At 41.3% G+C, this 23,111-nt stretch overlaps 1 protein-coding gene across 1 annotated transcript in view; it reads left to right on the top strand.

Annotated features, from left to right (window-relative positions):
- Window positions 1-23,111, top strand: part of ryr2b (ryanodine receptor 2b (cardiac)) — a 78,939-nt gene that overhangs the window by 21,767 nt on the left and 34,061 nt on the right. The window contains exons 29-53 of the mRNA XM_053633648.1: window positions 317-420; window positions 629-764; window positions 861-1,047; window positions 1,139-1,247; window positions 1,327-1,447; window positions 2,780-2,949; window positions 3,360-3,583; window positions 4,647-4,737; window positions 4,815-4,955; window positions 5,848-6,011; window positions 6,542-6,620; window positions 6,900-6,989; window positions 7,119-7,256; window positions 8,237-8,314; window positions 8,445-8,520; window positions 8,709-8,832; window positions 9,367-9,482; window positions 9,934-10,056; window positions 11,673-11,733; window positions 13,458-13,681; window positions 18,388-18,708; window positions 19,304-19,544; window positions 20,369-20,456; window positions 22,290-22,382; window positions 23,059-23,111. The exon at window positions 23,059-23,111 is cut by the window's right edge and continues 118 nt beyond it. Coding sequence (XP_053489623.1) covers window positions 317-420; window positions 629-764; window positions 861-1,047; window positions 1,139-1,247; window positions 1,327-1,447; window positions 2,780-2,949; window positions 3,360-3,583; window positions 4,647-4,737; window positions 4,815-4,955; window positions 5,848-6,011; window positions 6,542-6,620; window positions 6,900-6,989; window positions 7,119-7,256; window positions 8,237-8,314; window positions 8,445-8,520; window positions 8,709-8,832; window positions 9,367-9,482; window positions 9,934-10,056; window positions 11,673-11,733; window positions 13,458-13,681; window positions 18,388-18,708; window positions 19,304-19,544; window positions 20,369-20,456; window positions 22,290-22,382; window positions 23,059-23,111 — 3,352 coding nt within the window. The remainder of the gene's footprint in view (window positions 1-316; window positions 421-628; window positions 765-860; window positions 1,048-1,138; window positions 1,248-1,326; window positions 1,448-2,779; window positions 2,950-3,359; window positions 3,584-4,646; window positions 4,738-4,814; window positions 4,956-5,847; window positions 6,012-6,541; window positions 6,621-6,899; window positions 6,990-7,118; window positions 7,257-8,236; window positions 8,315-8,444; window positions 8,521-8,708; window positions 8,833-9,366; window positions 9,483-9,933; window positions 10,057-11,672; window positions 11,734-13,457; window positions 13,682-18,387; window positions 18,709-19,303; window positions 19,545-20,368; window positions 20,457-22,289; window positions 22,383-23,058) is intronic.

Below are 23,111 nucleotides of genomic sequence, written 5' to 3'. Positions count from 1 at the left end.
AGGGTTGTTTCTGAACCTTTGGGGGGTCTGAACAACATCCTACTACTGCTTATCAGCCTGAGAACACTCTCCCTGCAGTGAAGCATGGTGGTGGTGGTAGCATCATGTTGAGAATTACCCTTGGTGTCTTCCAGGAACAGGTGTATTTATATTAAGATCATGTGACACTTTCAGCTACACTCAACTAATTATGCGGCATCTGATGGCAACTGGTTGCACCAGAACTCATTTCGGGGCTTTACAGCAATATGAGAGAATATTTACGCAATCACAATTTAGTTGTAATGAGAGAAGTTTAACACTGACGTCTCCTCAGCATCTCCCTCCATGCGAGGCTCAACTCCTCTGGATGTGGCTGCGGCTTCTGTGATGGACAACTACGAGCTGGCATTAGCGCTCACAGAGCCAGACCTGGAGAAGGTCAGGACCACTGGTGTTTACTGTCTCCTCTCATACATTATTTATCGGTCTGGCTACATTTTATAAAATGATGTGTAGGAAGTATATTCAGTACAACAAGCTCCACCCCAGTGGTTCTTGGCATGTACTACAAATCTATTGTTGAATTACTCACACACCATGCCACATGTGCTTAAACGATATTTAACCAACTGCTGTGTTCCTGTAGGTGGTGCAGTATTTGGCAGGCTGCGGTTTGCAGAGTTGTACACTGCTGCTCTCTAAAGGATACGCAGACATCGGCTGGAATCCTGTCGAGGGCGAGCGATACCTGGACTTACTGCGCTTTGCTGTCTTCTGCAACGGTGAGAGAATGGTCACAATCGTTTTTTTGTTGTTTTTTTTAACCGCGATCCTCTCAGCTTTAACGGACCATTAATAGACATGCTACCCTTGCGCAGGTGAAAGTGTGGAAGAGAACGCATATGTCGTTGTCCGGCTCCTGATTCGCCGCCCCGAATGCTTTGGCCCCGCCCTCCGAGTAGAGGGAGGAAACGGTCTCTTAGCAACCATGGAGGATGCCATCAAGATCTCAGAAGAGGAGAGTGGAGAGTGCTTTTCTAAAGCCTATCAGTCCAGTAGCACACTGTTAGTTACACTGTTTGCTCTCTTTCGTTCGGCATATGTTTTTTTGTTAATTGTCCGACAAACTGTTTTTATTTGTTCCTCGATCATTCAGCGACACTCTTGGTGATGAAGATGATAATGTCATCCACATGGGACACGCCATCATGACCTTTTACTCCGCTCTTATAGACCTGCTGGGCCGCTGCGCTCCAGAGTTGCACGTGAGTGATCGTCGTTATGGAAATAACGCAGTTAATATAGAAAAAGAAATACTACAATTAAATATGTCTATGTGTATAGCTGATAGAGGCCGGTAAAGGCGAGGCTGTTCGTATAAGGGCCATCTTGAGATCTCTGATCCCCGTGAACGACCTGGAAGGAGTCATCAGCATCCCTTTCCCGCTCCCTTTTCTGGACAAAGGTGCACCATTAGTTTCTTTTCACCAACCCTGGTTGCGAAATCATAGCAGGAGACTATAGTGGTATGTTTTCTAAAATGTCACGTTGTGCCACTGGGTGTCAGAGTCGGACAAATTTCCAAGCCAACAGGGGACGGTTGTGGTTGCAGGCGATTCGGAAGGATAATGGTCCGAGGAGCTTAATAATATCGGATTAAAAACATACGTAGCTTGCCTAAAATCTCCATCAATCAGTTAGCTAATGCTAGATAGCTATAGGTCACGTTCTTAGCTAGCTTTGTTCAGCTAACAAATGAGATTATGGCATCTATTTGGGAAGCACCTCCGCTTTCAGTGTGTCCTAGACATTTTAATTGAAAAACATTGCGTTTTAAACAAAACCGTAAGCATCAAGACACTTGCATGCCTTAAATTTCTAGTATAATGCTGTGAGTTTCTATGAAATATGTATATGCATATGCCTGGCCATTGCAGGCTAGACCACCAATAAGCATCATTTAGCCAATGACAGGACCAATGCCAAGCCGTAAGGATCTCCTAGAGCTACACCATTTGAAAGTGTTAGTTTAAATGAATAATGCGCCATGTCTTTTAGCTAATCCATAATAATAAGCGCATAACATTTTAGCTGGTGTTAATCCGAGCAGCATCTGGTTGCTAGGCTACTCGGGTCTATTTACGAACAGTAAATGGGTCTAATTTCCATTCATTTCCAAACAATTCTTTTTAAATGAGTCACTCAGGTGAATGAATCTGTTTATCTGTACATATAAATTGTGTAAGTTGTATAGAGTAGTATAAAGTGCTTGTATATAACCTACTTGGTGGCCATTGGTCTAGACAGAGATTAAGGCCACTCTCCTCCAGCAGGTTTTTTATAGTTATACGTTTTAAGTCGTAATTGCAACTGGTCAAGATTTTGGTCAGGACCAAGATTTGCTCCTCTAACATTCAGTGAATCAATGAGTCAATGCCATCAGTGAGTTCGTTTTGGATTCATTTGGTCAGAGCTGAAGGTTCCAAGCTTTTCAGTTGGGCTGGATGTGAAATGTTCTTTTTTTTTTTTTTTTTTCATAACATGGATTCACTTAAACTTAGAGAGTTATTGAAATATTTGACATTGAAGAAGATTTAATGAATATGCGACAGGTAGAATGGTCCATGTGATTGCACTGTGCGTGAATGTAAAGGCTAAAGTTTGAATATTGGCCCAAATAGCACCTACGATTAAAGTCAATGCGTTTTAAACTAGACACTAAACACAGATGAAGAGATTTATCGACTTTTCAAAGACAAATCTTCATTAAAGGATGTCCTTTTTTGGTTTATTTCAGATGGTTGCATGATGGAGCCGGACATGTCCAGGTGCTTCTGTCCAGATCACAAGGCATCCATGGTGCTGTTTCTGGACCGAGTCTATGGTGTCCAGGACCAGAACTTTCTGCTCCACCTCCTTGAGAAAGGTTTCCTGCCAGATCTTCAAGCAGCCGTTAGCATGGATAATGTGAGCCCCCCCATCCCCAAACACCTTTCTAAGATTAGATTATTTAATACTTGAACACTTTACTTTTCTTTAGAAATTCAGCTTAACAAATGCAATATGATGTACCATAAAAGCACTCAAAGACTAAATACAATGATATATGAATGAGATGGATAGTCCTAGTTGTAATTTTGGTTTAATTTCGCAATAACGGCTTCCACGCTCATTATTCATGAGCTTATAAAATAGCACTTGATCCAGCACATTCTATCAGGTTGCATTTGAATTGTTTTCTAACGTGCACCAAAAGATAATTGTGCGCACAATTTATTGAAGCCACAATATTATAAATTGAGGTTATAAAAAACGAGTGTGGCGTGTCGTACAATATATGGGATGATATCTTTATTTCCTTCTCCATCGCTCTGTAGAGTGGACTGGGTAGTACGGACATGGCGTTGGCTCTGAACCGTTACTTGTGCGGGTCCGTGCTACCATTGTTAAGTAAGTGCTCGTCGCTGCTACGTGGACTTCCTCTCGTTAGGACAGGAACGGTGGACGACTTCCTACAAGCACTCTACCGTCTCTCTAAAGCCAGCAGCCTCACCAAAGCCCAACACGATGCCATCCAGACCTGCCTGCTCTCTGTGTGTGGGTGAGTTCTTGTGTCACGCTAGTTCCACGTCAGGTACCGCTTCTCATTTCTTTAACCACGTGGCACTTTTACTGTTTACATTTACATGTGATACTGTTTTTTTTTTTTTTGTTTTACTTGATTTTTTTCTTTCACCTAGTAAATTTGACGTTTGCTTCCTACATTTCAAAAGAAAACACTCACACTTTCTACATTTCTCTCAAATCGAACGTTTGTAAAGTCATAAGGAGACGTTTTAGCATCAGATGGCTTCGAGTCCTGGTGAATCGAGACGTTAATAAACGTGACCGGGAGAATGAGTATGAGTCAGCATCGTAATGATTATCTCGAGGAACGCGTTTTTTTTTTTAACTTAATAAAATTATGAATGACACTTACTTTTTTAAAAAAATTGACCTTCTTCAGTCAGCATTTTCTGTCCCTGTGTTTTTTTTTTTTTTCCAGGATTAAATGAAAGTGCTTATATGCCTACTCAAAAGAAATCTGGCAACCTCCGAGGACTAGATGGAGGGAATTTGCACAATTTGAGAGGAGAGCTCAGAAAAGCAACTTAATCACATGATTTATTGTGTTTTATTATTATTATTATTGTTATTACAGATATATTTCATTTCATACACGTGTTCATACCGTCATAACTTTTGAACTGAAGTCTCTGACTCTGAATACGGCCTCTAGTTTCATTCTCAGACTTCTTTTTAGTCTAAAAGATTAGGAATAAAGCTATTGTTAGTTAACCTTAGCTAACGTTTTCAAACCTTCCTCGGATACTTGGTGGAAAAGGCACTAATTTACCATCAGCAACTTTTCTCTTGTGGTGTGACTTTCTTATCTGAATCTTTCTTGTGTCTTTACTTTCAACTGCACAAGTTTATACTTTTCTACTTTATATTGAGAGAAGAATTTGAAGCTGTTCTTCTACTTCTATGAGAGAATTGATTTAGATCAGTATTGCACTTTTACTTGAGTGGAGAATTGCCATATTTTACCACTTCGACTCCTGACGTCAGCGTGTGTATGGATCTATTTTCATGTCAGTTTGGGTATTTATATCATATTATAGAAAACTGAAGCCGTCCCTGTTGCAGCCCCTACTGCGAAGTCTCGCGGTTGACGTCCCACAGCTGTCCGAGAGCACCAAGATGCCACTTAAGGTCTTCATTGTTACTGATTTACAGTAAGGAACACTCCATCTTTACTTTTCCTAATTTTGTGACTCTCTTGCCTACAGCTTCTGACCGATCATTATGAGCAGAACTGGAAGTACTACTGCACGACTGGTGGACGTGGGGGGTTTGGCTCCGCCTCAGAGGAGGAGCTTCAGCTCAGCAGGAAGCTGTTTTGGCATGTTTTCAGAGCATTGACCAAAAAGGTTTGTTTTAGGAACTGCTCTAAACTTTGACAGGAGGCTTGAGGATCATGTTTTTCGTCGAAACAGATAAATAGCGTTGTGTACAAGCCAAGAAAATACACGCAAATACAAAATGATTCTTTGTAGTAATGTAAAAAGAAGGACTTTCCAACGAATGGAAAATGGTCTGCACTTATATGGCGCTTTTTTAACATTAGCGGTTCTGCAAAGCGCTTTACGCTGCGTCTCATTCACCCATTCACACACACACCAGTGGTAGCAGAGCTGCCTTGCAAGGCGCTTGGGGTTCAGCGTCCTGCCCAAGAACGTGTGGAGTCACGTGGGCCGGGAATCGAACCGCCAACCCTACGATCAGCGGACAACCCGCTCTACCACCTGATCCACACGATGATCCTTGTGATTTTTCAAGTTTTAATAGTAATGTCTGGAATGACTTACAGTACAAACTACAACACCTGAACGTCACCATACATCAGTGAGAGGAACTACAACTGAAATCTTCAGACGGAACACGATGGACACACAGTATTGCTTTTTCTCCAGGTCACACGTCACCAAATATTAATTGTAGGGGTGCTAATACTTTTTGATTTGCAGAAAACAAATAATAAAAAAAAAACTGTGCAGCATTGCTACATTTAGTCTCGAAGTATCAGTCATTGCACACATTATTTGCATGAAAGGGTGCCAATAATTCTGTCTTCGACATCCCAAATACTATGGCTTGTTTTTTGTTGAATCGCTACCCGTTGAGACATGAAAGGATAACGCTGTAAATGATATATTGATATAAAACTGTAATATACACCATGCATGTGACGATCCTACAGTACCATACATGTCTATATATAAAGTTGAGCATCGTTTCCTGTTTGAAATTTTTTTCCTCCAGACGTATGACGCCGAGACGTCCGAGGCGTCCGTCGGATGTCTGGTTGCCGTGTCCGGTGCTGTTCCTCCTGATCACGTCGACCTCACCTGCACAGCTGGCTTGGACACGCACTCTTCCCTGGACTCAGAGGGACGCTTCTGTCCTCAACCTCTGGACACGTCCGAGTAAGCGCACATGGATTTATCTTAAATACACAATCTAGGATTTGAACTTAATCAGTATTAATTATACTATATAGTGAATATGTGTCGAATTATTCGTTTTGGTTTACGGCATTTGGAAGGCGCTGTTATATAGAGCCACTTACCTTCACCTCATTTATACATCTGAGCAGTTGAGGATTAAGGGACTTGCTCAAGGGCCCAGCAGTGGCAGCTTGGTCGTGCTGGGATTTGAACTCATGACCTTCTGGGCCGAAGTCCAATGTCTTAACCATTGAGTTTATTGAACGTTTATGGAAGGGGTCTCCAGTGTCAGTGCTTTGTTGACATCATAAGCTGTGTTTTTTTTATTTCTTGTCTTTAAAGGGACACTGGTGAAGGAACAATAGTCTGTAGCTGCTATAATATAAGTGCTAACAAGTGGTAAATGACTTCGTGCACAGATGTTCCACAACGTTAACTCTTACTAGAAGTTCAAATTCAAGTTGATTCTTTTCTGCCCCCCTCCCCGCCCCCCTCCGCCCTCCACCCAGTGTAACAGTGCCTGAGGGATTGGAGTATGTGGTGAATAAATACGCAGAACACACACACGAGAAGTGGTCACTGGAGAAGGTAAGATACACTGAACTATAACCTGGTGTTAAAAGTACAATGGTGGTTGTTGTTTCCTAAATGAAAAAGGTCATGGTGGATACGTTGCTGTGGTGTTAGATGACTAGACGTCACCAGGGCATGCTGTTATAGGAATATAATCAACTTCAGGGTGGGAGGAGGAGCTCCGCTTCATCGCGCCACCGTGTCGTTGATCGTTTTCCTATAACAGCATGTCGGCATGGGTTTTATTCTGTATCGAAGGTTGAACTCTGCGTGTTTAATGTTGTTTGTACGCAGTTTGCTAATGGTTGGGTTCACGGAGAGCAGATGTGTGAGAGCTCTAAGGTTCACCCACTCCTGAAGCCCTACAGAGCCTTATCGGAACGAGTGTGTAACACACACATGCACACGAACACACACACACTCATTTCTGTTCAGTTTGATTATGTTGTTGTCTTGGTTTTTTGTTTTTTTTAAGTGTCTAGTATTTTTCTTTCTCATGTTCCTGGGTTTCAGGATAAAGAGAACTACAGAGCGGCCATTAAAGAGACCGTGAAAAGCATGCTGGTCTTGGGCTGGACCATCGAGCGGTCGAAAGAGGGGGATACGAGGGACCTCCATCACCTCTCCAGGAGGATCTCACAGTCTGGCCAGGTAATGGATCGTTCCAAAACAACATGAGTTATAAACTTGTACCTTTAATGGACTCATAAATGTACAGCTCGTAGATTTCCTCAAATGTTTGTCTTAAATGCCAGGTACCTTTCGACAGCTTTGGGCCGATTTATTTATTTATTTATTTATTTATTTTTACTCAGACCTGGCAACCTGACACCTATTTTAACATTAATGCTGGAACTCGTCAACTTAGTTCTATAAAGTCTTCATGATATTCATTCATTTCAGTTCATACCGCAGCGCTGTTGAATTCTCGAATCTGATTGGTCAGAAGATTCACTCTCTATAACAGGAGCTCCTACAGTAGCGTATATTAACGCGCTCGATCTAACGTGTTGTACTTTCTGCAGTGACGGATTACACATGTACGTCTGTAATGGACACTCCATATAAACTGATTAAAAAAAAATAAGTGTACTTATTAAGGAGGTGTTTATTTAACATTTACGGAAGGAGTCTCCAGTGTCAGTGCTTTGTAACACTCGGAGGTAAAGTCGTAACTTTACGTTTTCCGACACAGGAATATATCTTTACGCTCGCCGTCGTCTATACGTGACAAACACGACACGATGCCATTCCGTTATAATACTTTAAGTCCAAATCAGTACGGCGAGCCTCACTGGCTAGTTCAGGAGCTGCGCAGTTTCTGGAATTCAGAAAAAGACTGATAATAATTCCATCGGTCATATCATCATGGTCGTTGCAGACCAAATTGAAAATCAGCACACTTAATAGTATGTAAAAATCGTACAGTGTGTATGTCGTAAGGTTCGGATATTTTACCATACACTCAGTAGACTAGTTTGCCGTTTGGGACGCAGCCTTAAATGACCAAAATGGATTGAAGAGACGATAGAAGACTATAGAATGTGTGATATTGCTGATATTTTGAGTTCGAATGCAGTTTAAAGTAATAGATTGGAATGAAATGCAGTTTATTTCCTCCCTGCATGCAGCTGTCATTTGAGGGAACCTCCATGTTCAGTCCCAAACCAGCAGACACCAGCAGCATCATGCTGACCTGGGATCAGTATGTGAGTCTGTTCAGTTCAGTTTTCTAATTTGTTTTTCAGTTCATTGAATGCAGTGAGAGAGAGAGAGAGAGAGAAAAATGGAGGAGTATCTCTCTCTCTCTCTCTCTCACTCACTCTGTCTTTACTGCAGGCTATGGCGGAACAACTGGCGGAAAATTACCACAACATCTGGGCCCAGAAGAAACTCCAGGAACTGCAAGCTAAAGGTTTTTAATCATATATCCAGTGCTTACACTATTCCAAATGCCCCCTAGTATGGTCATCTGTGTGAATGTCCTTGCTGCAGGTATTCACAATCAGGCAACATTGCTTTAGTTAAAAAAAAAAAAACAACAACTAAAGTCTGGACCTCGTGTGTAATGATATTGACAGTGCAATAATGTTGTGTGTCCAGGAGGGGGCAGTCACGCACTGCTGGTGCCGTATGACTCTCTGAGTGGCCGAGAGAAGAGCCGAATCCGAGAGAGAGCGCGGGACGTCCTGAAGTTCTTCCACATCAATGGATACACCGTGTGGAGGTGAGGGCGGAAGACTGAACACGAACAACACCAGTACAAACACCATCAGAGAAAATATATCTATCTATCTATCTGTCTGTCTTTCTATCTGTCTATCTATCTCTCTATCTATCTATCTGTCTGTCTATCCGTCTGTCTATCTATCTATCTATCTCTCTATCTATCTGTCTGTCTGTCTATCGGTCTATCTATCTATCTGTCTGTCTATCTATCTATCTATCTATCTGTTTGTCTGTCTGTCTATCTATCTATCTATCTATCTGTCTGTCTGTCTGTCTGTCTATCTATCTATCTGTCTGTCTGTCTATCTATGTGTCTGTCTATCTATCTATCCATCTATCTATCTATCTGTCTGTCTGTCTATCTATCTATCTATCTGTCTGTCTATCTACCTATCTGTCTATCTATCTGTCTGTCTGTCTGGCTGTCTATCTACCTATCTGTCTATCTGTCTATCTCTAATAAAATCTCGGATAAAAGCATTTGCTAAATGAATAAACGTAAAAAGTGAAGTTGTGTATTTGTGTCTCCCAGAGAGAGAAAACCTCCCGAGTCCGATTGTCCCTCTATCTCAGGCCGCTTTGCGTACCGTCTCCTCCAGCAGGCGCTCTCCTGTACCGAACAAGTGCAGGAAAAGATGCTGGAGCTGGGTGAGAAATACACGTAATACTACAGCCTGCTACCCTGACCTCTGACCTCTGTATGTTTCATCGTCTATAGAAACTAGTGCAAAATGATACGCAAAACAACACTTAGCGTAAGAGCACACCATGTTTTTCCTAAGAGACTGCGGAAAAACAAAGATGTATATTATCATAAAAGACATCGAGCCAAACACTTTCATATGGAAGGAATAAAACACTTAGGGTCATGCTGTTATAGGACAAGAATCATAAGAGGATCATTTTCCTATAACAACACGTTTTATTCCTTTTATACCACAGCAGAGTCCCAATGATTACGACTTTTTATTGATTAAAGAGTAATGAAGTACTTTTTATTCATTTATAGTTACTTTTAAGGTCGTGGAATGACTGTAAAACAAGTTCCTATGTGTGTGTGTGTGTGTGTGTGTGTGTGTGTGTGTGTGTATCTTTCCAGAGGTTGCTCAGGCTAGAGGGCAACCGGGAACAGCAGAAGACATGTGTCACGAGCAGCAGATGCGTTTCTTCATCAAAGTTTGTACACGCAGTCCACTCCGTATTTCAGTTTCAGGCTTCTTGGGTAAACTAAAAAAACACCACAGTGGCATGTAGAGAAATCTTTTCCTTGATTTTAATAGCTTTAAAAATAGGGACAAAATATTCGAAAAATACGGGCACACACACATCGATTTCGACGAACGCCGAAGTTTTCCGTTTCCGCCTCCATTATGGAGAACACAAACTGGAATTCGACTTGCGCGTGAATTGGATTAAAGTGAGGAAGACTTGCGCAGCATCGGCCTCGCTCTCACTTCCCAGTGACTACCATGATCCAGTGGCAAGACAGAGTCAAGACAACTGAAGATGGCCCCCGGGCGCAGTAACTCATACCCCCATTCATACACTACGGAGCCTGGGGGCTGGGGGAGGAAACCAGAGTACCCGGAGGAAACCCCTGCAGCACGGGGAGAACATGCAAACTCCGCATACACAGGGCCACGGTGGGAATCGAACCCCCGACCCTGGAGGTGTGGCGAACGTGCTAACCACTAAGCCACTGTGTGCCCACGCATACATGCACACACGCACATACACACACACACCAAGCCATATTTGCAATGTTCCAGTAATGATAATAAACGTGATATAGTGCGCAGCTCTAATGATGGCTAAATGTTATAAAACCTCTCACACACACTTTCTCTCTTTCTCCTTTTAGGTTTTGTTACCGCTAATTGATCACTATTTTAAAAACCATCATCTCTACTTCCTGCCCAGTGCGATGTGTTCTCTTAGCAGCACCGCACACGCTTCCAATAAAGAGAGAGAGATGGTTTCTAGGTAATGAACCACTTTTATAACAGACATAAGTGTGTGTGTGTGTGTGTGTGTGTGTTTGGCTGATCATACAGTACATCTGCATCTTCCTTCTCATGTCCTACATCTCATGGCTTTCTCCGTCATTACGCGTTTGAACCTGCATCCATCTCCTCCCCCATCCCCCTCCCCCTCCCCCATTCTTCCACACTTTCTTTCTTTCTTCCTCCTCAGTTTGTTCTGTACGCTGGCAGCTCTCACCAGACGCAGGATTTCTCTGTTCGGTAAGAGGCTGGCACAAGAGAATCATACTCGCGCACTTCATTTTTCACTCTCCTACGGTACTTCAGTATTTCAGCCTGTATTTCACCTCATTTTTAAACGCATATTTTAAATTGAGATGATTTGGTTGTTTAACATCTACGGAAGGAGTCTCCAGTGTCGGTGCCTCGAAACGGACGGAAGGTTTTTCACACACGGGACGGTCATTAATTCGTTACAGAATATGACATAGATAGATAGATAGATAGACAAGTAATGCCTCAGCTACATATCCCGCCCGTCAGATAGCTAGCTAAACTGCGATTAAATGCGAAACAAGCACAAATAAGCCCGTTTGTATCAAGAAACACTCAAGATAATAAAACATGTTGTTGTTTTTTAAGGTTTTCATTTGAAGTGTTCTTAAATGTCCACGATGACAGGATTGTGCATGTTGTTAAACATATTTTATGACGTAATTTGCATAGTATTGAATGCTAGTCACATGTACAACTTGATAAAACCCCCCCCCCCCCCCCCAATTATATATAGGATAGCTCAGTGCGGACTGGGTTTGAGTTATTATCATCAGGATGAATTTTTATTTGATGTTCTCAGGTAAAGATGCTCGGTGTGTGGTGAGCTGTCTGCAGATCCTGGCACGCTCTCTGGACGCGAAGTAGGTGGTCACTTCGTCGTGCTAACCAGCTTGTAGACTCGCTTAAGCTTCGCTTTGTACAAACGGCCATGTGGTGAGGGTTTAGGACGGATGTAATCGCTTTCGGTTGAGAGCTTTTATTGAAGAGGATATCATCCAGAGGGCAAGGCAAAGACAAGAACAGAGACAGGCAGAGGTTAGGCGATCAGGTAAACAGGCTAGAGCAGGTAAGGCAGAAATCAAGGTCGAGGGTAATGCAGGCGGGGTTTTAATTTTCGAGATGTTTCCTGTCAGTGACCTCAAGCTGACTCCTGAGGTAAACCTTCCGTAAAAATCGACTCCGTCTGACTAGTTCTGGTTTTGGAGTGTCTTCTTGTTCCTGAGGAGAAGGAAAAGGCGGATTTGGGAAAGAATAACAACTTTAAGGTGTGCTTGGTTAGCTCGAAGATGCCATCTATCGCTCAGGAGACATTAGACACAATACATCCAGCTGTTAGCGAAATAACTGACGACTAGATCCTTCCAACTCCTGGAAGAAAGAAATACTGTATATATTTTCCTACTCTACTCTATACAATACAATTCTTGTGTCCTAGTTGACTTCATCCTAAAATGCTAACAAGGAGTCAAGACTAGCAGGGATCGGGTAGCATGATCTCATTTATGTAACTGTAGATTTTGTCTCTTGAGTGCTTTGCAGGAACATCTCACAATGCTTATAAATCATACATCGGACAATTAACGATAGTATAGGTTGCTCTGCGCAAGTATTCACCCCCCATGGACATTTTCTACATTTTGCAACTGAAATGGAATTAAATTGGGGTATGTACTATATGATTTGCACAACAGGTAAATAAATAAATAAATAAATAAATAAATAAAACCCAACAACCCAAAAACCGTTTTGTTTAATACTTGATAGAGCTACTTAAGCTGTAATTTAAGTGTAGCTAGAGCTACTGTACCAGAATATGTGACTCTCAGCTGATTTTGCCCTTTCTTTTTATGCAAATTTGCTCAAGCTCTGTCAGGTTGAATAGAGTCCAGTGGTTTTCAAGTCTTGCCACAGATTCTCAATCAGATTGAGGTCTGAACCTGAATGTGACCAGGCCACACGTTCTAACACGTTCAATGTAGCTCTGTAAGTATGAATAGGATCGCTGTCTTGTTGGAAGGTAAAGCTCTGTCCCAGTCTCAAGTCTTCTAGAAATGCCCTGTGTTTGGGTCTAACCATTTGACCTCAGTGCTGATCGTTTTTCAATTCCCGCTGATAGATGGGATCTGCAAAACACGACACTACCACTACCATGCTTCGCTATGGGAATGATGTTCTCAAGGTGTTTAGTTCATGCTAAACTTTTTTTTTTTTTCTTTTTGAGACTATATCTAACAATATATACACACTTCAATATTATGGCATATTCTGTGTAGATTTACGAAATATAATCTCGATTAATTCCACTTCACTTCTCGGTTGTCACCATTCAAAGTGGGGAAAGGTTCAAGCTGAGTGAATACGTATTCAAGGCACTGTAGATAGTCAGCTTGTTTTCAGCCATTCTCCAATAGGTTTTATATGTTCTTCAGAACACTTCCATGTTAAAAAGTTATTCAGTGGGTCACAACGTCGTTAGCACACAATGCTAACGAACAGTTCTACGACGATGACATGGCTAATGGTGAATAAAACTACTAGCGACTGTTTAGAATGGTCTAATATGACTTATTTATTTAATGTACAGGGTAGCGATGAAGATGGCGACGGAATGTGTGCGTTCAGCCCTGCACTCATTCTTCGAGGCTGCGGCGGTGGACTTGGAGCTGGCGGTAGACAGCGTGACCCCGGGGGTCATCCAGTTTCGAGGAGATAGAGAAGTTCTGACTTACACCACCGCTGCACTGCTCCCAGTCCTGACCTCTCTGTTTAAACATACAGCTCACGGCCAGAGCTCACTCGACCTCATGGGTACGTCATGGTGGGATTTGCTGGGCAAGTAACACATGTTTACAGATTTTGCTGGATTTCATCAATGAAGTCATAACTCAAGCGGAGACCTATGACTTCATACTTTGTCCTCAACTTGTATAAACATAATTTTTTTAAAAACAAATTCGCATTCACTTAAATGTCTACGCAAATTGATTATCGCTACTGAAGTCATTATGGGCCGTATTCAGAGTTGGCATAAGTTGCAAGTATTAAGTCAATTTTCTTAACCCTCTATTAAGATTAAGCAAACCACCCTCTGAGATTTTTTTAGTAGAATCAATAGAACACAGACTCTAGGAGGAGTCTAGTATACTACCTAAATATTCCTGCATGAATAAGTTGTAATTATCATGTTACGGAGTGAGACTATAAGTAGAAGCAAACGCAGATCAAAGTCTTTATTCTTAAACTGAAGTCAATAAACATGAAACGCGGTCTAGACTGGAATAGATAATCGAGGTTTAAACATGAAACTGGATTCGAGGCATGGAACAAGAACAGGACACGAAAACACGACCGCTTAGCATACTTAAACGTCTTCACCTTTACATTCACTTATTCAGTTAATACGGTTTCGGTAATAATTCGATAATACGAAGTGCACAGCGATGCGAGGGTTTTAAATAACAAACATAATCACGCTTGAACATTAGACAGCTGGGACCAGTAATGACACACCCTCGAATATCAACAAAATGCCTGAACAGGAAGAGAACGAAACCAAAACAAAGGCACGTGTCCATAGGAAACACTTCTCATTCCGTAATCTCGTCGATGCCGCAGTGCCATCTGCTGGCGAGATCGTGACAGATCACATTAATCCATGCAAATCTGGTTTCATTTATCAACATGGCTACCACCGTCAGTATTCCATCCATCCATCCATCTTCAACCGCTTACTCCTTTCCAGGGTCACGGGGAACCTGGAGCCTATCCCTGGGAGCATGGGGCACAAGGCGGGGTACACCATGGACAGGGTGCCAGTCCATCGCAGGGCACACAATCACACACACATTCACACACCCATTCATACACTACGGACACTTTAGACACGCCGATCAGCCTACCATGCATGTCTTTGGAATGGGGGAGGAAACCGGAGTACCCGGAGGAAACCCCCGCAGCACGGGGAGAACATGCGAACCCCCGACCCTGGAGGTGTGAGGTGAACCTGCTAACCACTAAGCCACCGTGCGCCCCCCCTCAGTATTCATAAGCTTAAAATAAAAAATATAAAAAAATAGTAAATTCCCGAAAGCATTTAAATACACTGCGTATGTGATTGGCAAACAGGAAGTAGATGTGTTCGGATTCAGTTGAGCGAGAGAGTTGAAGGTGAATTTTTGTAGACTATAAAGGAACAGGCAGTGGCGCGGTATTAAATCCTCACTCGGCACACTTAACTCAACTCTCATTTTACTTTCCGGATTACCTTTCAACTGAAATTCCTCCCATGTAAATAATGAACTAATTATCATACTCTTAATCCGCGTCCAGTGAATCCGCTTAATAACCATCCGAAATTTCAATTAAGTGGTTACCGATGACTGGAGACGAAGCAAACTTGATCCCGCTAAGCCTTTTTCGGTCTCTTTGCACCCCGTTGCACTTCACTATTAAATAAAATTGCAAATGGACCCATTCTGACAGCATCTAGGGAAATCCTCCGTAAGCTCCGTAAGACCACGAGAGCTGACCGCTGAGCCGAATCCCGAATCCCGGGAGAGCTCCGGCGCTGCTCAGATTCATACAGAGCATGCAGATTGTCCGTGTGTTCGTAAATGAGATGCTAACGAGTGAGTCCGGGAGCACAGGACAAACGTTTCAAAGCCTCAGACACACACCTGATTTCAGTCAGATCGGACGCATTCCCCAGGCCACGATTTGGACAGGATTTACATTTGATTAGGACAGAACAAATCTCTCGTGACGCTCGTTTTAGGTCGAACAGACGAAGGGTCGTGACCCGGGAAGCACTGTGAGACACTTCTGACACACTTCTGTGTGGAATTTTTATTTTGGGAACTTACTACTGTATAGGTCGTACGAGTCTGTAGTTCTCCGACCAATCAGAACAAAGCTTTTAAAGATATATCGCTCTTTATTAAATTTCTATACAGTGCATTATGTACTGTTATGCCACAGCGCTGTTAAATTCTGGATTCTGATTGGTCAGAAGGTGCTGATTAGGTCGGACAGTAGTGCAGCTTCAAAAACGCAGGTTTGTGTGAATGCACCCTTCCAAAACACCATCGTTTCTATAGTAACAGCACACTCGCAAGGGCTTGTTTTTTGTCGATATGGTGAAGTTGGCTGTAAAAGGGTGTTTATTTCGCGTTTATGGAAGGAGTCTCCAGTGTCAGAGCTTTGTAACAGAAATGCCAAACATGTTTATTTATTACTGCTGTATTACTGACCACTTATTAAGAGAGACACGTTTTCGCACCATGAATATTGGCTGTAAACGATGATTGGGATGTAAACTGACATGAAAATGCGCTTTATTATTATTGTTTTCAGTGGACGAAGTGCAGGCATCCTGTTACAGGATCCTCCGCAGCCTTTACACTCTCGGCACTTGCAGTAACACTTTCATGGAAAGGTAAACTCTGGATCGAATTAGTTTTCTCTTATGTAGAAATGAAGCCGTGTTCAGAATACGGTTGGGATGTGCACCTGATTTTCCGGGATTTTTTGTGCGTAGTTTACGCCAGATTCTTCTCACCGGATTTTTCGTGAGTAGGAAAGTCAGAGACGAGGTTTCTCAGTAGCGTCTACTTTAAACCACCTTTAAACCTTTAAAGGCTAATACGATGATATATGAACGAGAAGATGGCAAGGGAATTATCATTAATCACTGCAAATTTGGTTTAAATGAACAATATGACTTCCAGTCTCATTATTCAGCAGCTTATAAAATCCAGCACATCCTCTTATCTTATCTTATCTTGTGTTTTTTTCCTATCTTGTTTGACGTATTTTTACTTTGTTTGTTTATTTATTTATTTTTTTTTCCCTTAAACTGAGAGTGAAAGTGGATTTAGACATGTGGATCCTGTTGTATTTTAGATATATTTTTTTATTTGTCAATTATTTAATTAGGTATTTTTCTATATAATTATAATAATAATAATTTTCATTATTGTTATTGCTTGTCATGTTTTTCATAGGCAGAGGCCTTTTATAGGCGAGTGCCTCGCTGCCTTGTCATCTGCCTTCCCTCTGTGCTTCCTCGAGATTTCCCTGGACTACGTGAGCAACGCACAGAGAGAAAGTAAACACCCAGACACGTATTTAAGTCACATTTGATCTCGGGTGATAATAATATCACAATACTGCATTTCCTTCTGGTCTCTGTGCCACCTGATACTCTGTGCATGGAAGAATAAACACATGAAGTCTAACCAATCAGGACAAAGAGGCGTTTCTTCACACCTGTCAGTCATGTTGGATTTGGATGCAGAAAGCGCCGCCTCTTTATTAGCATTGCAGCGCTCTAGTCTAGACAGCATGAGTGCGTGACCTCAGAGGGAAGCTGTGTTTAAGTGGATTTAGTGTAGGGATGTAACCAAATACAAATACATCATTCGGATTAAACAGATAATGAATACGAATATGAAATGCGAACAATAGGAGTAGTATTATATTAAGAAAAAAAAAGTTTTTTCAAAAGCTTGCTAGAAAGCTTCAGACTAGGTGTGTGCATGAGGACAAAAAAGTCATGAGTGTGTGGTTTGTACTTTAAAGCGCACCTATTATGATTTTGAAACGTGCCTAATTTTGTTTTAAAGGTCTCGTACGATAGATTTACACGCATGTGAGGTCAAAAGACTTTAACGTGCTCATAATTTAAACTGCAGCGTTACCTTTTTTCCCCACAGTGTCACAAATGACTCGTTAAATGATCCGTTCTAAACGATTCGTTCTAAACTCCTCCTTTCAGAGAGCATACTCTGCTCTGATTGGTCAGACGTCCCAGTCTGTCGTGATTGGTCTACCGCTGTCAGCGAGCAGCCGATGAAGACCAGAGGCGGGGCTTTTTGTTATAAACCTACGTAGGTCAGTACAGGGAGTAAAGTCTGGAATCACTAACGACTCGTTTCAGCTGTTCAGAATCGGTTCCTTCTTTTTGGGAGTCGATAACGCTGTTTGTTTTGCGCTTTGATTTTTTAAAAATTTTGCAGACTTTTTACAGTCACAAACAGCTCTATAACACACTACATACATGAAAGGTAACATTTGAAAAACCATAATAGGTGCACTTTAATGCGGGGCTTTAAAGGAAGCTCATGGTAAGGGTTGCCAGGTTTCAGCAAAAATTCCCATCCCGACTACAACTCAAAAAACCACACAAAAAGACTTGAAACTATCCAAAATGTTTGCGTTTTTCTTCTTTTTCCTCAGTTGTTGTTGTGGAAAAATTGATTTACAATTACTTGCAAGCTACTGATGTTAGATATGTATGAGATTTTTATATTTAGAGTTAACACTTGTATTGGAGATCATACTGCCTGACGTACAGTAGCTTGCTAGCTAGCTAATTTTTAAAATATTTTCTTATATTTTTAACTATTAGCTAACTCACAACAGCTAGAAAGTTGCACATAATTCTTGTCAAGTCATGTTACATTAGCTGGCTACACTGAACCACTGATTTTCCATATTTTCCTCTGACAAAGTAGGCGTGTCCATCGCAGCCAAGGATTCGTCCTGGACCCTCCCCTCCTTACAGGAAGCATTGGCAGATGTTGAAGACGTTCTGGAGGCGGAGTCAGCGGCTCGCCACGCCCTTCTGTCCCGAGTCATGGAGGTAACTGTTCCTCTACTGTGCAGCTACGTGTGTCGTTGGGGTGAAGAGGATAGTCTGGGGTCTGAGGGGCAGCAGGGGGCATCATGCTCCTCTCTCACACCCTCACACACCAACGCCCTGCTGGGACAAATCCTCGCCATCATCCACGTCCACCTAGGCAGACACGAGTGCACCTGGATGAAACGGATTGCGGGTGAGTGAGAACACTTACGTTAACACTGTTAGCATAAAAACTATAGTATGGATTGTTTATTTAGGAAATTAAAACCTAAAGGAATGAAGTTTCACTGGTAGAAAATGTTTCATTATTATTATTATTATTATTATTATTATTATTATTGCTGTTATTATTATTATTATTATTATTATTATTATTATTATTATTAAGGTAAAAAATAATTAAATAGTTTACAAAAATAACATTTTTTAAAATTAATTTTAATTTTTTTTATCATTTTAATAATTTTATATGATTTCATACCTGGTTTGTCAGATATTTATTCTCATTCCAAGTGAGAAAAATTCTCACCTTAATGATAATTTTTTTTCTTGTTAATTAGTCCATTAATAGTAAATATAATTGACATTTTGTCAGAATTTTTGAGAATAAAGTCGAATAATTATCTGTCAAACCAGATATGTAGTTGGCTGTAAATGACCTAAATATAAATATACATATAAAAATAACTTTCTTTAACAGACTTTTAATTGACATCGGCAACACACAGCGGAATAAACATTTCCTTCCTGGTGTTTTATAAAAAACAAAAAAAAAACACGTTTGGCAGGTTTTGTCCAGCCGATGGTCCGTAATGCGGAACCCGGTCTCCTGACGAGTCGCATCCTGCCTCTGATGGAAAAGCTGAAGAAGAGGGCGGAGTCAGTGCTGCAGGAGGAGGAGAGCATGAAGATTGAGGGGTGTGGTGATGTGGCAGAGATGGAGCTGGCGGTGCAGGAGAAGTTTGCGGTGTTGGTGCAGGACATCTACGCTGTTTATCCCCTTCTCATCCCGTTTGTCGAGCATCACAGGTAAGCACCAGCGCAGTGAAAGCGAAAGCGATAAAATGAAGAAAGCTGCAAAATAATTCATACGTCTGTTAAATAAATATTTCCGTGGACAGCTCTGTACGTCTATGGATGAAAATATTTTTACTGCGTTTTGATATTTTTCACATTATAGATCAAGCACGTAGATGTTATGTAGGGGGCGTTCTCTTAGAGAAAGTAACTCTCTATACGCTTCAGAATTTATCCTGCTTCTTCTGTCAGCAGTCACATCATCAATAAACACGGGGCCAATGTGTTTGGGCCAATGGAACAATGACCCAGTTCCATTGGCAGCCATACATGCCCATGCCATAACACTACCTCCACCATGTTTGACAGATGATGTGGATGCTTTAAATCATGAGTCCTTCCTTTCCTTCTCCATACTGTTCTCTTCCCATCATTCCAGTACAAGTTAATATTGCATCAGAACTGCTGAGCCTTTAAAAAAATGTTTTTTTTTTAGCAAGTGTAATCTGGCCTTTATGTTCTTGAGTGTTACCAGTGGTTTGCATCTTGAGGTAAAGTATCTGTATTTACGTTTACGAAGGAGTCCCTAGATTGTAAACTTCACTGATGACAACCATTGAAGTGTATTCTTGACTTGACTCGTTGTTGTGAAGTGGGTTTTCACACCACAACATCTGCGATCGTCCTCTTTAGTTGTCGTCCAGCGGTTTCCAGGTGTTTTGTTGTTGCTGAGCTCGCCCGTGCATTCCTCCTTTTTTAAGAGTGTACCATGGATAGTGACATGGATTGTTTTACCGGATGTTGGTAAGCTGTTTTATATTTATTTCTCCGATCAGGATACTCTGGCTGAGGGAGATGAACGCAGATGCTGAGAGACTCTTCAGTCTGGTTGCTGATGTTTTCACTTTCTGGGCCAAATCTCATGTGAGCTGCTTTTTACAATCACTACTACTACTACTACTACTACTACTTCAAATTCTGAGCTTTAAATTGCAAAATAACACATCTTATCAAGTGTAAATATCTTGAATATAGTCAAATGTATCTTAACATTTCCTATTATAAGCTTATTAAACCTATAGCTTAATCGTTTCAAGCTTGAAATAGCATTGTTGTAGTGGCAGATTGTTTTTATTTTTATTTTAATCCTTTATTTTTTATAAAAAGAAGCAAAAATGCTCTGCCTTTGAGTTTTAGACGAGTAAAAGCATCTAAAACGGGCTAAATAAGCGTATATATTTGATCTCACAGTAAGGAATATTAGATAACGTATTAGAATATTAGATAATATTAGAATCTGCAAGAGCCTGCAAGTCATTAAGGCAATCTCCAAAGTCAAAGAAATTGCGTCCCGTTTGTTTGCTGTATTCACGCACACTATTTCTGCAATTCCGATTCATTTTTGTACTCAATCTGACAAATCTGTGGGGGGTGTTTGATGTGATTTATAAAGAATAATTGCTTTGATTGATATCAAGTGCAAAAACCCCCCCTAACATTTAAATGAAAGTATTGCATGCATTATTGAAAGATGTGTGGCGAGCTCAGCTCTCAAAGAGACTGTGTAATTATGTGTCAGCGTGTTAATGCAGATTAAAGGCAGCGAGACACGTTGGGAAAACTTTTCAAAATACCGTATGGATATAAAACGTCGTGTGAACGCTAACCTTTCGACGGGCTTTGCGGCGAATCTCGAGTATGAAACCAAGTTCACCGTGGTAATATTGTTATCAATTTCAGAAACCATCTTCATCATTTGGTGAACCTTAAAAGGAGGAAAATAGGAAATAATTGTTTACTTTACCGGCAGAAGGCTTCCATACTGCAAAAAATGCCATCTTAGCAAGTGAAAATATCTTGAATCTAGTCAAATGTGTCTAGTATTTCTTATGATAAGATTACAATAAGACAAATAAAAGATCATTAAACCAATTTCTGGACATTATTACTCATTTCAAGCTTGTAGTTTTCTACGTTAGCACGTTCGCCTCACACCTCCAGGGTCGGGGGTTCGATTCCCACCGTGGCCCTGTGTGTGTGGAGTTCGCGTGTTCTCCCCGTGCTGCGGGGGTTTCCTCCGGGTACTCCGGTTTCCTCCCCCAGTCCAAAGACATGCATGGTAGGCTGATTGGCTTGTCCAAAGTGTCCGTAGTGTATGAATGGGTGTGTGAGTGTGTATGTGATTGTGCCCTGCGATGGACTGGCACCCTGTCCAGGGTGTACCCCGCCTTGTGCCCCGATACTCCCTGGGACAGGCTCCAGGTTCCCCGTGACCCTGAAGGAAGGATAAGCGGTATACAAGATGGATGGATGGATAATAATCTTATATTTGGTTTACTGTAATCTTATAATACTAGATAGATTGGACTATATACGACTATATAAGGTATTTCCACTTGTTAAGATGTCATTATTTGCAGTGCACAAATTTAATACCTGCCCTTCGGTCGGATAAATTTGTGTATGAAGTCGCTTTTCCGATGAGATTACAGGCTGCAGGTGTTAAATGAACCCATTTTGCATGGACTCCACCCTGTATTTGGCACGTTTAATTAACAAAATGCAAACATTTTGCAAAATTGTTATTTTGCTTATACGAAAGACACAATCCTTCATAGACGGTGTTAGACTATAAGCTTACACATCATTCTTTTTCGGTTGTTATTGAGTGTGCATATGTTTTTAACGACATTAACTTCTTGCAAAACAGGGCCTGAATGTAAACTCATTGCTTTTTTTTGTTGGTTCCTGTTGTAGAACTTTAAGTGGGAGGAGCAGAACTTTGTAGTACAGAACGACATCAACAACATGACCTACCTGGTAAACAGCAGGAACAGCCAAATGACAAAGGTGTGAGGGTTTATTTTGTTGTTGTTGTTGTTGTTGTCAGTATTTTGGTGTAGTTCGGATCATCTTGTACATACACATAGGTGACAAATGAAAAGAAAAAACCAACATAATATTGTGTTAGTAAGGTGTTGGGCTTCCACAAGCCACCAGAACAGCTTCAGTGCACCTTGGCATTGATTCTAGAAGTCTCTAGAACTGTACTTGAGGAACGGAGAACCGTTCTTCCCAAAGATGTTCCCTCAATGGAGAGCGCTGTTTGGAGTAAGACGTCACTCCAGAGTCAGTGTGAAGATCATCAAACCGTTCAGTAACTTCTAGCGCTCTATGGATGGGGGCGGAGTCATCCTGCAGGAGACCACGCCCACCAAAAGTTTCGTTATGGTTCATTATAAGGTCGATCCTTCAGAAGAACTTCAGATTGATTTAAATTGAACTTTAAATTGATTTAAAGCCAAACCATGCTAGCGAAATAAATAAAGGCGCCCTAGGTCATAACAGCGACAATGTTTTTTTCCTTTTATTTTATGGACTAGAACAATAATTAATCAAATATTACAATTCTATTTCGACAACTGACTGGTCGCCGTATCACTGTTTTGTCTCTAGAGTCGAAAGTTTATTAACCAAGCAAGAATAGAGTCAAAATCTAATATTATATTATATTCAAAACCTGCAGAGAGAGTGTGAAGAGGAGAGGAGGAAGGTGAAGAGGAGCAAGGACGAGCGTTA

The sequence above is a fragment of the Ictalurus furcatus genome, chromosome 9 (genome assembly GCF_023375685.1).
Source record: "Ictalurus furcatus strain D&B chromosome 9, Billie_1.0, whole genome shotgun sequence".
Lineage (NCBI taxonomy): Eukaryota > Metazoa > Chordata > Actinopteri > Siluriformes > Ictaluridae > Ictalurus > Ictalurus furcatus.
This window is presented reverse-complemented; position numbering and strand designations above follow the sequence as displayed.